At 40.0% G+C, this 14839-nt stretch overlaps 1 protein-coding gene across 1 annotated transcript in view; it reads left to right on the forward strand.

Moving 5' to 3' along the window:
- Window positions 1–13193, forward strand: part of LOC147688587 (elastase-1-like) — a 181193-nt gene extending 168000 nt beyond the window's left edge. Inside the window, exons 7-8 of the mRNA XM_086941446.1 lie at window positions 7974–8123; window positions 13014–13193. Coding sequence (XP_086797572.1) covers window positions 7974–8123; window positions 13014–13037 — 174 coding nt within the window. The 3' untranslated portion in view covers window positions 13038–13193. The remainder of the gene's footprint in view (window positions 1–7973; window positions 8124–13013) is intronic.
- Window positions 13194–14839: the final 1646 nt, after the last annotated feature.

Consider the following 14839-nt stretch of genomic DNA (forward strand, 5'->3'; position numbering starts at 1 on the left):
AATGGTCCATGATAAATAGTGATACTTTGTATAAGTCTGTTAAAACGAGTTGCAAACAGGAACTTAATCTTTGTGTCTCTGAGTCCACACCACCTGAAACTATCTTATCTGCTTTTGCTGTTGTAGTTCAAAGGATTGACCAACTGCTATCTGTTCCAATAAAAGGCCCAACTGTTTATCAGCCAAGATGGTTTGACCACGCTTGTTCGGCAGCTAGTCGAAACTTGAAAATGGCTCTCAAGAAAAAGCCAAGGGATTAGGCACATATTAAAATCTTGCGATCTGAATATAAATCTACCTTGGCATCCTGTATAAAGGATATAAAAGCAAACATCTGGGAGTCTTTGCTTGACCCATCAACTCTGGGTAATAGCTCTAAGTTTTGGAGCATAATTAACAAGCCGATGTTTGATGACCCCAATACTTCCAGCCTTGGAACTAATATACCCGAGAATGAGTGGGTCTCCCATTTTAGTTTAATCTTCAAGAGCGATGAACCACAGATGAAACAAGAAATTAAATTCACAGAAGAAACTCCCCTGCAATTCACAGTTGAAGAAGTCGAAAAGGGGATCCGTGGCTTAACCAGTAAGAAGGCCCCGGGCCCAGATGGCCTTCCTCCAGATTTATTAAAATCAAATATCTTACTTTGGGCCCCAATCCTTACCGCGGTTGTCAATGCTGGTGTTGCAATCGGGAGCCCAAAGTCCTGGGGGTCTCAACCATAGTACCCGTCTACAAGAAGGGTGACAGAAACAATGCAGCATGTTACAGGCCCATCTCCCTGATAAACTCAGTTGCCAAAGTAGTGGGAGGAATAATTGTAAATAGTCTGACCTTGTGGGCTAAAAATAACAATGTAATGTCCCCCGTTCAATACGGGTTCAGACCAGGGCACTCAACAATAACTCAATGCCTGAATCTATACTTAATCAGTGGCAAGTATACTTTGGCCAGAAATGGAACTGTATATATGGCCTTTATGGACCTTTCATCGGCCTTTGATGGTGTTGATAGAAATAAGCTCTGGGATGTCCTATTCAAAATGGGGGTCGAGAAGAACTTGGTTAACTTTTTAGCCGACCTCCATAGTGACAGGCGAGCAAAGACTACCAAAGACTTGAAAGTTACTAGAGACTTCAAGATAAATCGGGGGGTTAGGCAGGGCTGTATTTTAGCGCCATTTCTTTTTAATTTATATATTAATGGTCTCGAGGAGCATCTTTTAAAAACAAAAACTGACTATCCAAACATAGGGAGAAAGGCCGTACCTGTTGTGCTCTATGCAGACGATGCTGTCCTTATCTCCAGAACTGCACTGGGCCTTCAAATATTACTTGATTCTTTTTTCCTATTCATGAAATCACGGGGCCTGAGCATCAACAATACTAAATCATTTGTTATGAAGATAGGATCTGGTTCAAAAAAGTCTTATCCCTTCTCTGTCAATGGGGAAAACATACCAATAACAAAGACTTTCTCATACCTTGGTGTATTGTTTGACCACAAACTCACTTGGGGTCCTGCAGTAAGGAGGAAAAAGGGAGAAACAGCAAGGACTAATGCTGCAATAACTGATTTTGCGCGTAAAATGGGAAACACACCAGCGGTTGCTCTGATGAAACTGTACCAAGCTAAAAGCACAGCTGTGGCCTGTTACGGGAGTGAAATTTGGGGCTTTGTCCCTGTGGGTGACCTTGTAACAATTGAAAACAATTTCCTAAAACAAGTATTATGTCTACCTAAAGGCACAGCTAATTTCTCTATTCACGAGGAATTAGGTATGCCTTACCTAGGGGACAAAATTGCTGTAAACCCCTTGTTGTGTTGGTTAAACTGCTGGTTGAATGATGATATACCATTTACCCAAAATATCCTTCTCAAAGCACTCAACTGGGAAGGGAAATTCAAGATACCCTGGTTAAAATATATCAGAAGCTGTCTTCATGAACTGGGTCGGTTGGAACTTTTCCTAGTACCACAGCAAGTATCCAAACATGATGTAACTTATGTGAAGGACACTTTCCTGTTGAATCGACAGCTAGCTAGGGAAGAGTTGGAGCTCAATAAAGGTAGTGTGAGGAGGCATGTTTTAACAAAATCTTGCGTGCAAATTGAACCCTACCTATCCTGGCCCATCTCTAGATATGAGCGTTTCCTGTTGTCCAGATTTCGTTTTGACTTATTTCATTTGATGCTAGCTGTTCCCAGTGGGGCCCACAGGGGACAAGTGTTGCCAGCTTGCGGCTGCGACAGTAAGTCTCTGCAAGATCTTGCTCACTTCTTATTTATATGCTCCTACTACATGATACCACGAAAACTGTTTTTAAAACCCCTTTTTAAACAATTGAACTTTGTGCAAATAAGGCCTGCATTACTTTATCTTCAAATGCTACACTGTGAAAGCACCTTGTTTCTATGTAACTTCCTAAAAACAGCCCTGAAATTTAGAAAAAGTATGGAAGGTTAACCGCTATTTGAATCATCCCTCCCCCGGTAATATGTTTTAGACAAACAGTATATTTATATTTGTTTTAGAAATTATATGCTCTCTTGTGATTTCTCGCTTTTGATGAAATGTCTTTTTAACATTGTAATGTATATATATGTTTTTTATTGTACTTTTATGACTGCATTGCATACAGTCGAATAAAGGAATTTTGAATTTGAATTTGAATTAAATTAAAATCACCCAATAGTTAAGACACCTTCTGTTTTCATTGCTATATCATAAATTTGTTCCAGTGCTGCGATATCATCATCAATGGGGCCTTAGTAATTCACCAAATGTAGCTCTGTTTCTTCAATGTTCACCTTAATCCATACCCATCTCCCACCACGTATCCCTTATTACTTCCTTAACCTGCCAGTCAATCTTATTTGATAATAATATCCCAACTTCCCGGACCATTGCAGTTTCCAATGAGAAGTATTCAAGTTTGTATTTCTTTGGCAGGCTAATCTTAGGAACATTGGTGCTAGAGTGAGTTTCTTGCAAAACAAATACTTTAGGGGCTAATGATACTAGCCATTTAAAAAGAGCACTGCTTTTACGTGGATTAAGGAGATCATTCACATTACATGAAATTATTTTAATGTGCTGTGACATCCCATGCATTCTCTATAGCATAGACATATATCAGCTGTTCCCGCAGCATTGCGTCCTCTCTCTCACTGTTTTTTACCTGTTCAACCTAACCTGTATTTTTAAACACTTGGTCTTGCCCTGTTCACTTTTTGTTTGCAAGCCCAACCAGCGTCACTGGGGTTGGTGTCACCCAGTGCGGTAACTCATGGTGTCACCCCCTCACGACTTACCCCTGGAGCCGGAAAACAATTCTGGGGGTAAGAGACCCGTGCTGGGATACACAAGGCGGCGTTTGCGGTTTGTAAGGGAGCAGGATTAGGGAAACACCGTCCCCGGCAAAGGCAGAATTCAAAGGCAGGCAGCCCGATGCAGGCTCTTTACTTAAGGTGCAAACGGCAAAATTAGGTGAGCTTCCCCGCTGGCCTGGCCGGTTTAACATGAGCTCCCAACCCGCGCCCGACGAGCCCCCGTACCCGAGCATGCACCTATTCAAACATAGTTATACGAAAGTACAAGTTACACAAGTGAAATAAACTATCTTTGTGAGAAAAGTAACACAGCTATCATCAAACCTCATAAAATACAGTTTGCGAATATACAGCATGACTCATTGTACACATACACGTTCTGACTTTCCAGCAGGGATTAACCAGAGCTTAGTGCGTGGCAGTCTGTTTCCATGTATTTCCACATTAAAGCCAGAAGTACTGGCTTTGCCAACGCTTGTTTTGTTTTAAGCAGGTGGATGGTGTGCTTATGTGTATGCGTGAACATATATATGTACGTGTGTGACTTTCTGTATAGGATGCAGGTTTGAAATAATAATGTATGAAATATAGAATGTTATATGCGAGAATGATGTGAGTGGCATTCTGCATAGTATGCATGTATGAAATAAAGAATGCTATATGTGATGACGCAGTGTATGGGTGTGGCTGCCTGCACAGTCTGCAGACATGATAAAGAATCCTATGGGTGATGATTCAGTGTGCTTTTGTGACATAGTATAGTCCCTCTTACACTGAAATTTAAGCACCCCATAGGAGGCAGTATGATACAGCCAATAAATAGCATGAGGTGAGACAGAACTACTCCTTGGCTAGTGGTAGGCTTTGCACCGCTGCCCAATGTACATCTCTGACCTCTCCCGACAGGCCACAGGGATCAGAGTAACAAGACTCTTAAGATAGGCTTACTGGCTGGACGGAGTTTTTGCTCAATTCATCTCTGCCACTTCTAATGATTATTTTAATTTTATACAAACTTTCAGCAGGCACTTACAATCAACTAGCCAGGCAGTTTACTCCTGAGGCAAAGTGGCCCTGCATTATGAGATACAACTGCTCCTCCCATCCGGCTGAGCCTGTCAGTGACGGCAATGCGCCATCTTCGAGCCCTTAGAAAAACAAACAAGAAGCTGAAATTCAGGCCCTTCTGCAGAGCCACGGACAGAGAATACAGACAGAAGACGCCCAACGGCAAAGTGAATTGAGTGCTCGTAAACAGCAGCTCGCGCAGGAAGGCGAGGGCCCCTACCCTCTTTTGGGCCCCAGCGCCAACTGTACAGCTGCACTGGCTGGACTATGGCAACTACGCCCCTGGCTCAGCTGGCACCTGGGGGGTCACATCCGACAATAAACAGCGTGACTGGTCTTGTATGGCATAGGAATGGGAAGCCCCTCAATACTTTTATTTATGAAAAAGGCAGCTATATCTTGAAGCAATCAATGATTCCATTACATTACCCTTAGCTTTAGCCGTACACCCTGTCACGCTAACACTGTGATAACATGAATTCTAGCCCCTCCCCCTCACCATTATCCTCCCCTTAAAGTTCAACATTTCCTTCCCTTTCCTTAATGCTAAACATTTCTAACAGGTACTTAATAAACGAATCTTTAACTATAGAGCTCTAGTGCCTTTCTTCACGGCCAGCCTGTAATAGCACCAAGCTGTATCCGTTCCTTCTCATTAAAAAAATTATTTTCCCATTTCTCTCTGCTTCTACACCTTTCCTAGGACCTTCTAGACTTAACCTGACCTTTCTCTTTCCACTTACTCTCCATATCAACAATTAATAACAACAAACAACGAACCGTCACACTACCTTGATCCTAACCAGCCGTAGGTTTTAAGAATGCTAGTGTGTTACCAGTACCTGCCGTTGCGACACGATCCACGGGAGCCATGATTACCACCAGCTGAGGCAGCAGCTCAACTCACTGTCTATCTCGAGTCCCCCGCCGCTTCTGACGACCAGGGACCTCACTTCCTGTGTTCAGGCAGCAAAACGTGAGGTCACATCCGATTATAATCCCCCACGGCGCCAAAACCGCGCCACGGCATTAAATCTAGCCAGGGCAGTCCGACGCAGATTCTAACATTGTAGCACCTCACTGACTCTCAGAGCCAGAGAGATTTAACTGTTTATTAACAATCTGAGCCAGCTGCTGGCAAGTGAGCCTGCAGCGCCCGGGAGCAGCATAGCTGGCACACAAGTCAGCACGAGTTTTTAAAATGCGTGACTGTCACACACCTAATGCATGATACTGGGTGGGACTGCACGGTGTCACCCCATCAAATGGTGTCACCCGGTGCGGTAAGCACCCCGCACCCCCCTAGTGACGCCGCTGAGCCCAACCCCAACCTCATGCCCCCAATTCTCACCACTCCTCCTTTCCAGCTCTAGAGGACCCCTCACCTGCCAGCCCTTCACCATCCCTCCGCCCAGTGGTACCGTGGTAACGCACCTATCCCCAAGACATTACCCTCCCACCAAAATTATATAGAAATAAAGAAAGAAAAACTCATGCATCTGCAATCAGAGATTATGTAAATACACTACAAGAACCAAAAGAACTCTCCTACATTTTACAGTTATTCTTGAGATAAGTTTGATAAAAAGACATGTGCTTCTTCTACTGAAGAGAAAACATGGAAGTGGCCCTTTAACAGCACTTTGAGTTTGGGTTGTTGTGCCACAGAGGCTTGCCCTCCCAGGCATTTAAATTCTTGAATCAGACCTTGGAATGCCTTGTTGCGCCTGGCTGTCACTGCAGCCAGATCTGGAAATATCCTCATATGAACCTTATCAGAAATGACAAATGATGTTTGATGGGTCACTGTAGCCAAAATCTGTTCTTTAATGTGGAAGTCTGGAAAATTAACTAATATCGTCCGTGAATATTTCGCATCTGCAGAGTGCAGGGCGGGGACCCTATGTGCTCTCATAATGGATAAATCATTTGGTACGTTTGGCAATATCAATTTCTTAATGAGAGAATTCACCAACTTGGGGACGTTCTGACTCTCCCCCTGCGACTCACTTCCTTCTGGAATACCAATAAACCTTAAATTACTGTGTCGCGAATGATTTTCCAAATCTTCATTTTAGTTTCTATCTGTTGCAGTTTCTTTAATTCTGGTAAAATGTTCTTATCCATTATTTGAAAGTGATCTTCAAGATCAGAGATTCTTTGTTCAGGCTCCAAGAGACGTTTAGGCAATTGTATCAAGCTAGTCTCAATTCTAGACAATCTTTGATTAACCGTTGCTGTGTAAATCGCTTGCTGTATTTTCAGCCCCCAAATCTCCATTAAAATCACTTACAGTAATGGTCACAATGTCTCAGAAGCCGAATCTAGGTGGAGCTCTACATTGTCCGGTCCCAGTGATGTCTCCTCTATTATTTCGTTTTGATATTGTACTTGTAGCTTGTCTTGAGCTGCACCTTGACCTATATGTATTGCTTCGGGTGTGCATGCCAGTCCTGTGGCTCTTAACAACCGTCCTGCTTCTGGTAAGTCTGATATCAGTATTGCCTGAATCTGGGTCAATGTTGGTGGTTTTTGCGAGCTTAGGACAGTTTCCATCTGCCCTGGGCCTATTTTGGGAGTAAATCTTTGAAACAGAGGCTAATCTTTGGATTTCCCTGATGTATCAATAGATGCAGAAGGTACTGCAGCAATTGGGGAGGGGGTGGGCTGACTACTAAATGGTAGAGTTTACACCTGGAATGGATCATTAGTTGCCTCTGCTCCCTCTTCCTCCAAAAAGGTTCCCTCCGCAGTTGAATATGATGAATGGGCAGATTCAGCCATGCCCACCAGCTGTATTTCTGCAATAGATGACACATTCGCACTTGCAAGTATCTTCTTCTCTCTAGAACCTGATGCATTATGCATTATGCAGCACACATAGAAATAGCAAATCTCTATTATTGATTGTTTATGTGCATATAAACAAACGCCCCTGCTGCGCAGGCACCCTTGCAACATTGCACAAGAGTAGCTGTGCTGGCGCTGGCAGCTTTTTTGCGCCAGCGCTAGGGGAAACGCAGAGGTGCACTGTAATATTGTGCATTCAGCGCATCCCTGTGTTTAAAAATGTCGCAGCATGGCATTGCCAAATTTGGCGTAACACCACACTCTGACATTTTAGAGTAAATATGCCCCTATGTTTTTTCTGTGTATGTGCACATGCGAGCAAGCTAAATGCAAACCAGCCAATGGCATGGGTTGTTGTGGCTAGGAGCCAAATGTGAATGACATTTCAACAGAAGAGTGGATAACAGGGACTGACTAAAAAGCCGTTTATCTAAGTAATTGTTAATAGTTTTCAATGTTTATATTTTTGAATTACATGAAACTGGCGAGCGGCAAGTCCTAAATGGGATTGGGTGAATCTTACTTAAAGCAATTTACATTAAATGTGTGAATCTTTCCAATGTTGATGCTTTAAGGTCTGCTGATGAAACATGCAGCATCAACAGGTGAGCTTTTATTTAAGATATGACGTCACCGGCGATCATGTTCATAGAATTAAACTGCCACATTTTTTTTAAGACTAGAAGAATAAGTTACCAGTTTCTCTTTCCTTTCTTCAGGGTGATTCAGGCGGACCTCTGAGCTGCTTTGTTAACGGTATGTGGCAAGTTCACGGGATAGCGAGCTACGCAGTGGTGCCTTTTTGCAACACTTATCAGAAGCCGACGGTATTCACCCGGGTCTCCGCCTACACCGACTGGATTTACGAGGTAAGTGCAAGAAGGGTTTATTCTTAATGTGATGGAGTGTACCAAATAATACATTTATGAAACACCTCTGGAAAGTATCAAACTTTTATACACTGTTCTAAAAAAAACAAGATAGGAAAGCTGAAACTATTTAGAAATAGCCAATATTTGATGTTGTATGTGTATTTTTAGATTGGAACCCTAACTAGGTAGCAACAGAGTGCTGCATATTTAGGAGGCGTTCTAGATGACTAAACACGATGATGTACACCAGGAGACCTAAATAATTAAATCACATTTCAGATATTTAGAAATGCCAAGACCAGGATTTGAGCCTAGGTCCTCATGTCCCAAAACAAAGTACAACATCGTGTCTCCAAGCGCACGTGAGAGCAAGCCACCCACATTGCTTGAAATTCCTCCTGCTTTGCTACATTTCACTTTTATGACCTTTCAAACTCATCATAATAATAAGTGCAATGGAGACAAAGTGGGCGAAAAGCTTGGAACTTTTTAAAAGTTCTATTAAATGGTCTAAGCAACTAGAAAGCCTTGACCTTACACTACTAACCTTTCAGTTACATATAAACGTATTGGGGCTTATTTACAAGCCCCTTACGCAACCGGTGCTTCGCTTTTTTTGACGCACTGGCAACGCAATGTGCTGCCCCGCGTGTCTTTTCAAGGCCTTGTAAATATGGTCTTTTTTCATGCATCACTTTGTGAGAAAAGGGCGTGCCATGGGTCTTGCTGTTTCTGTTCCCAGGCAACACCCATGGATTCTGCAGCATTCCCAGATTTACAACATTTCTTAAACCTGGGAATGCATCAGAATCCTACACCTCCCAGCCTCCCCAGGGGAGGAGTAAGAAGGCGCAACGAGGAGAAATACTTTTATTTCTCCTTGTTTTTCCAATTTCGCTGCATTCTGCAGCACACACAGAAGAGGAAAAAGCCTCTTCTGAGTTTTTGCACAGGAAGGTGTCCCTTCCTGCACAAAAACAATAATCTCCACAACCAGGCAACCTTGCACCATGGTGCAAGGGTGCCTGCGTTGGGGCATGGCAACCAATTGTGCACCAGCGCTGGGAAAAGCACAGGGATGCATCATATTGTTGTAAATATGATGCAACCCTGTGCTTTTAAAATGATGCAGCTCGGTGCAGCAAAATGGCTTGTGGCCCCGCGCTGCATCATTTTGTTGTAAGTAAGGCCAATAGTTTCAGTAACACACAAGGTCAGTTATTTAGATGTAACAGTCATATGAGAAAATATTGATTTTGGGAAAGATACTAAGACTCCTCGTATGTCAGAGCCACAAAGTGTGGACTTGTGTAATCATCCTTTTACAGCCCCCAAATTCTGTATCTACTTTAACCGATAGGGGCATATATATAAGGGAATGGCGGAGCGTGGCGCTAAGCACAAATTGCCAACGACACGCTCCGTTATTCCGAAAACACATGGATGAGCCGTATTTACAAAGATACCCCACATTGCTGCGTTTTCCCTAGCGCTGGTGCTAAATTAAGCTGCCTAGCGCCAACGCATGCAAAAACAAGAGGCCAACCCAACCAACGCATGCACCCTTGCACCATAGTGCAAGGGTGCCTGCTTTGAGGGAATGATTGTTAAGTGCAGGAAGGTGTCCCTTGCTCCACATAAGCAATCTCAAATGGCGATTTAAAACTTCTAATTGTGCTGCATTGTGCAGCACACATAGAACTTGCAAATCGTAATGTTTTTGTGCAGGAAGGGACACCTTCCTGCACTTAACAATCATTCATGGTGTTTTTTGTTTCTATGTGTGCTGCACAATGCAGCACACATAGAAAAGGCAACCACGAAGAGAAATAAAGCATTTCTCCTCGTTTCGCCATGTTAAGACCTGGTTTTCCCTCGCCTTAATTTTGGCGCTGGCTCCAATTTACGCTTTCCTTGTAAATAGGGGGCAGCGTCAAAATCAATGGGTATTGAAGCGGAATACCCACCGCAGCACCCATTGCCCACCCGCTATACTTAGCGTGAAAGGGTGCCGTATTTACAAGGCAGTGTTCAGTCACATTAAATGAAAAAGTGTAAATCAGGCAAAGCCCCTATCCCATCTACAACGTCCTGAAAAGTGACACTTCTCTGGTGATAGGGGCTTGTAAATATGCCTCACAGTGTTTTACAAAATGTATCATTTCTATTTTAGGATAAATACGCTATATATAGAAATACCTAATCTGTTCATCTCCGTGGTCAGTGTTTTAACTAATGGTACCCAATATTTGTACATTTGCCCATGGCCATGATCACATCTGCATTAACAAATTGATCAAACCAAAGTATTTAATGGTTGATCTCTGACAAATCACTGATAATATATTTTATCTAGTCACACCAAGTTTTCAGAACAGCCTCAAAAGATACATTTACATACAAATTATATTAAAGGGAATCGATAAACTAGCAAGTGGCTATTGTAAGATTTTGAAATGCCTCCTCTCATGTGGCCCACGTTGATACCCTCTTATGGTTGAAGACAACTCCTTGGATCTGACCCACACATTGCTCAAAGGCCGATGTAAACGGATCACTGACATAATATCGATAACAATAATATGGAATTACACAAATATCGAAGTTAAAACATCGAATACAAAAATATTGAATTCCTATCTACAAACAGGTAAGTACAAACATATCAAATCAAAAATATTGTTTAAAAAAATATAGTTAGTCAAAATATCGATTTTATTAAAATATCTTAAAAATAATTTGAAATTAATAAAATATTAAAAATAATTAACTAACACATACTTAACAAATACTTAGATAACCTTAAAATTATTAAATAATTGATTTAAATTATAAAAATATATATATATATTGTTTAAAACATATATATATATATTGTTTAAAACATATATATATATATATATATATATATATATATATATATATATATATATATATATATATATATATATATATATATATATATATATATATATATATATATATATATATATATAACATAGTATTAAGACAAAAATATACAATATCTTTACCGTAGGATAGCGTAGGGGTAAAAATTACTATTCCCACTCCAGTGAGTGCAACAGTAGGGAAAGCGTTGGATAGCGTAGGGGCAAAAATTACTATTCCCACTCCTGTGAGAGCAACAGTAGGGAAAGCATTGGATAGTGTAGGGGCAAAAATTACTATTCCCACTCCAGAGAGTGCAACAGTAGGGAAAGCGTTGGATAGCGTAGGAGTAAAAATTACTATTCCCACTCCAGAGATTGCAACAGTAGGTAAAGCGTTGGATAGCGTAGGGGCAAAAATTACTATTACCACTCCAGTGAGTGCAACAGTAGGGAAAGTGTTGGAAAGCGTAGGGGTAAATATTACTATTCCCACTCCAGAGCAGTGCAACAGTAGAGAAAGCGTTGGATAGCGTAGGGGTAAAAATTACTATTCCCACTCCAGTGAGTGCAACAGTAGGGAAAACGTTGGATAGCTTAGGGGTAAAAATTACTATTCCCAGAGACTGCAACAGTAGGGAAAGCATTGGATAGCATAAAGGTAAAAATTAGTACTCCCACTCCAGAGAGTGCAACAGTAGGGAAAGCGTTGGATAGCGTAGGGGTGAAAATTACTATTCCCACTCCAGTGAGTGCAACAGTAGGGAAAGTAAATACTTAAAAAAAAAAATGAAATATTTGTACCAATTACAAATTAATTTACCAATTTAATATAATATAATACTTAATCAATTAAAAATACAAATAAAAATTAATTATTAAAAATCATTACCTATTAATACAAATGAATTACCAATTAATTAATTAGCAATTGAAAAATAATTAACAATTAATTCAAAATAAATACCAATAAATAAATTAAAAAATTTAATTAATTACAATTAAGTTACTTCCCACCCTATTCCCCTATAAACCCACAACCTGTTACAGAAAATAAATTAATAAAATTAACATAATTATCATTTAATCAATTAATAAAAATTAATTACCAATTATAATTTAATTAATTACCAATTAAAAATTAATTAACAATTGAATCAAGATAAATACCAATAAATACATTAAAACATTTAATTAATTATAATTGCATTACTTCCCACCCTATTTCCCTATAAACCCACAACCCGCTACAGAAAATAAATTAATAAAATTAACATAATTATCAATTAAAACATTAAGTAAAATAAATTACCAATTATAATCTAATTAATTACCAATTAAAGATTAATTAACAATTAATTCAAAATAAATACCAATAAATAAATTACAATATTTAATTAATTATAATTAAATTACTTCCCACCCTATTCCCCTAAAAACACACAACCCGCTACAGAATTAAACTACGCAAAAAATAAATACCATAAAATTCATTACTTAAAATAAATTATAAAATAAATATACACTTTTCACACATATACTAACTTAAAAAACACTTTAAAAAAATTCGATATTATTAAAAAATCGATATATCTAAAACCTATAATATATACTTCGATATTTTGACTTTCTATATTTATGTAAATCGATATTAACTTACTTACCTCAAATTCGATATTTTTGTTGACTTTATTCTGTCCATTCGATATTTTGTCCATTCTATATTTTGACTTCGATATTACTGCAATTCTATATTTTTGACTCGATATTTTGACTGTATACCGATGTAAACCTTTGCAGTTGACCTGAGGCTCAGCTGACTTTACAATGTGGACCACATTAAATAAATGATAGCGTAAGACTGAGCACTAACTACACCTCAAGATTCAGATAATGGGCCCAAGTTGAGATTGTTTACTGCTGTGTGCACTTTACTTCGCGGTCATCAAAATTTTATTCCAGTGTGCAGCACTGAATTCTGGTATTCTTTCTCTTTCAGATCTTTCGGGTGTATGGTGAATAGTATGAAGAATAAACCTCTTGAGGAACACAGGATTTGTCAACAAATAAATAAGAAATTGTTCACTCTATGTCTTTTATGAACAATAGATTAAAGGGAATAGTGATCTTCTGTGATCATGTGTGGACAAATTCAATAAAATACTTTGAGAGCAAGAAACTGGACAGCTTGAATGATCACTTGAGTTGGAAAGTACAAGTAAATTCCAAATTGTTTATGTCATGTTGTTTGATCTTAGCTTCAAAATGTGCCACATAGAAGCCAGGAGTCTCTATGGTGTATTTATAGTACACCAGAGGATATTTTATTTATTTATTTATTAAGGAGTTTGTAAAGCGCTTAGGGTCAGAAGGAATAAACAATATAGCATGATGATAGGCACGAAGGTTAGAATCCAAGTGGGGAAGGTATGTGACCGTGCTCAATATTCTGCTATCACTCTTTGTTCTGACATAAATTAAAGGTTAGGTAAAATAGTTCAGTGTTCAATGGTTTTCTGAAATGCTAGTAGCTGGATTCAGATCTCAAGTTTGGACTCAGGCTGTGTCAGAGTCTAGGTTCCTGCACCCAGATAAATGCCTCCGAGGTTCATCTCCTTGTCTCATCACTGGTTAATCCGACTTTCAACATTGAAGAGATCGGGTCTGTTTCAGACGTGTGAGGTGTCACTTGCTGCAGGTATGCAAGGGCTTTGCCACCACTACTTCATGGATGCTTCACAAGACCTTATATGTAATCGTAGCCACTACTCAGATTCAATGGAGTTTTTAAGGGTGGTTTCTTGTGATTCAGATTGAGATGGTTAAAGATGATTTTGGGGGCCTGGTTCTTGAGTCTTTAGAGCATGTCGATTTAGTTTATTGAGAAGATAAGAATAGATCAATTTACAGTAATTGATGTGTGCCAGAAAGAGGGATGGGTGATAATTGTGGAGAAGTGGAATGATTTTCCGAAGGAGTGAGAGTTATCATGTTCACACACAAAACAACGGGATCAGCACAAAAAAATTCCCAGATTTCCTACTTTTGATGAGGTGGAAGGAGGGGCTTTAAGGGCCAAGTGCAAGTTAAATGGTGGTGAGTTGGACTACCGGTCTCTATGTGCTAGAATCTTGGTCTTGCCACCATTCTTCATGGGAAACACTTCTTCATCTCTAGTGGATCAAATGGTCCAAACACAAAGCACTGTTAATTATAATCTCTGAGCTGATTTGTAAGCAGAAATGGATTGTTGTTTCTGTCAGTATATGTTTAGTGATCTCTTACCTAGTCCTGCCCAAGTTCCTGCGCAATATTGGAATGAAAACCTTTGTCTTGTTGGCTGCAGTTGGTGAGAAACGATTGGAACTATTGCATTGTAGGGCCGAACATATGTGTCCAGTGTTAAGCCTTTCCCAGAAGGATTGAATATTCAATAGTTTTGTAGCAGGAGCCAAAAAATACATAGGTTGCTTTATTGTCCTAATTAAAGGAGCTCTTATCTTATATTGGGCAAAGTGGTTTCAGTACTCCTTTAAGGGTGGACTCCAGACTGTTACTGAGGAGAAGGTAGAGCTTTCCAAGTCTTCTTGAGGCAGTTCCACTGGAAGCGGCATCATGCAGAGCATTACTGCCTTCAGTGCACATTGAGAAAACACCGACCCTTTGTAACTTCAATCTCTTCCAATTGTACCGACCCAGTTGTTCAGGCACAGCACCATGGTGAAAAACCTGTGAATGACCAATGACTCGAAAATGATATTTTGGCAACTACATCAGATTTGTCAAGACAGTGGTGTGGCAAGGGGGAGGGGGTAGCGGGCAGTC

The sequence above is a fragment of the Lissotriton vulgaris genome, chromosome 10 (genome assembly GCF_964263255.1).
Source record: "Lissotriton vulgaris chromosome 10, aLisVul1.2, whole genome shotgun sequence".
NCBI classification, from domain to species: domain Eukaryota; kingdom Metazoa; phylum Chordata; class Amphibia; order Caudata; family Salamandridae; genus Lissotriton; species Lissotriton vulgaris.